The 1,869-nt window shown below is 62.4% G+C and overlaps 1 protein-coding gene across 1 annotated transcript in view; it reads left to right on the top strand.

The window, feature by feature from the left end:
• The window catches only part of Nfkbil1 (NFKB inhibitor like 1), a 14,854-nt gene extending 13,894 nt beyond the window's left edge, over window positions 1–960 (top strand). The window contains exon 4 of the mRNA XM_029557881.1: window positions 128–960. Within this exon, the coding sequence (XP_029413741.1) occupies window positions 128–757 (630 nt within the window). The 3' untranslated portion in view covers window positions 758–960. The remainder of the gene's footprint in view (window positions 1–127) is intronic.
• The last annotated feature ends 909 nt before the right edge of the window (window positions 961–1,869 follow it).

Genomic DNA, 1,869 nt, shown 5'->3' with positions numbered 1-1,869 from the left:
CTCCCCCTCCCCCGTGGTCCCTGCCCACCCTCTTCCACTGTCGCCCACCCCCCTCCCCTCCCCATGGCCCCGCAGGGGTGCTCCACACCTCGCCCTCCATGCCTCCCCTGCCACCCGCTAATCCCAGCCTCTCCACCCTCCCCATCCCACTTCCCGAACAGATGACGCCTCCCGGGAGACCCAGGAGCCGGAGTCCTTCTCGGCCTGGTCGGATCGCCTGGCCAGGGAACATGCACAGAAGCAGCAGCAGCAGCAGCAGCAGCGCCGAGAGGCCCAGGGCTCCTGCCGACCCCCCAGGGCCGAGGGCTCGGGTCTGAACTGGAGACAGCAGGAGGAGGAGCAGCGGCTTTTCCGAGAGCGAGCCCGGGCCAAGGACGAAGAACTGCGAGTGAGCCGGGCCAGGAGGGCGCAGGAGGCCCCCGGAGACCGGGGTCCGGAGCCCCCCAGGGCTCGATCCAGGGAGCACCCGCGGGGGGCGGGGAGGGGCCGCCTCTGGCGCTTCGGGGATGTGCCCTGGCCCTGCCCTGGTGGAGGGGACCCCGAGGCCATGGCCGCAGCCCTGGTGGCCAGGGGCCCCCCGCTGGAGGAGCAGGGGGCTCTGAGGAGGTACCTAAGGGTGCAGCAGGTGCGCTGGCATCCCGACCGCTTCCTGCAGCGATTCCGAAGCCAGATAGAGACCTGGGAGCTGGGCCGCGTGATGGGAACTGTGACGGCCCTTTCTCAGGCCCTGAACCGCCATGCAGAGGCCCTCAAGTGACTCCAGGGAAGGAGCTGGAGACTGTGGGGATGTAGCCTTAGGGGCAGGCGGAAGGAAGGGTGAGATCAGGGCTGGGGATGGCCAGGGAAGAGGAGCCGCCTCGCAGAGGATACGAGATGGACCAACATAATGCGGGGGTGGGAGTGTGGGCCATGCTGCTCTGGACGCTGCCATTTCCTAATAAGACCTGGTTCCACGTCTGACTCCAGAGTCTCCTCTGCTTTTTCCATTGCTAGGGCTTTCATCACCCATGACATCTCCTTTCCCGCCTAAGTGTCAAAAGCCACAGCTCCTACACCTGCAACAAACAGGCCAGGAGCTCTCGATGGGGACCAGAAGCCCCTGCCTGCCCTCCCTCGAGGTCAGCCCTCAGAAGGCCCAGGTGACCTCCAGCCTCCCTCTATGCCCTCGGGTGGGGTCTTGTCCATTCTGCAGCCTGCATCTGGAGAAAGATGTGAACAAGAGGCAAAAAAGGAACAAAACCAGTTTCCCTCACCCCAAGCTCCCCAAGCAGAACCACATCCTCCCCACCAGTACCCCTCCCCCATCGCAGGGCTTCCCCTCTGCTGAGTCACTGAAGAGCTGAGTTGGGGGCAGCTGGGGCTGGGGGACCATGAGGACCTGGGGGAGGTTAGAAGCCCGAGTGAATGGAGGGAGAGCCCTGAGGGAGGAGGGAATTTCAGTTGCTAAAATTAGAAGCAGGGGAGGGAGGCGGAAAGAGCCAAATTATGTAACCTGGGTTGTCTGTTCTTGGGCAATTAGAGATCCGCACCCATCCATCCGGGCTCCTGGGTAGCTCCCTTTCTGGCCTCCTCTGGGGCCCCAATGTCCGTATCTACTGTTCACTTGCCCAGTCCTAAACCTGGGCACCACCTCTGGGCAGCCTAGACTTGGCCTTCCACATGAGCATCACCTTTTCCAAGAACCAGTAGTGAGGTCCCAGGAATTGGAGGGAGAGGACCTGAAGCTTCCATGCCAGACAGGAGTGGTGGGGAGTGTCCATCAATGCCACTGTTCAAATTCGGCAGCTCTCTGGAAATAGGAAATTGTAGGCCAAACCCCACTGCCATCACCCAGAACAAAACTAAGAACTCAGTAAAAGCAAGGGCAGG

This window comes from Nannospalax galili, unplaced genomic scaffold, assembly GCF_000622305.1.
Source record: "Nannospalax galili isolate Female #2095 unplaced genomic scaffold, S.galili_v1.0 scaffold948, whole genome shotgun sequence".
Taxonomy (NCBI): Eukaryota; Metazoa; Chordata; class Mammalia; order Rodentia; family Spalacidae; genus Nannospalax; species Nannospalax galili.
Note: the sequence above shows the minus strand (reverse complement) of the source record. Positions and strands in the feature narration are given on the sequence as shown.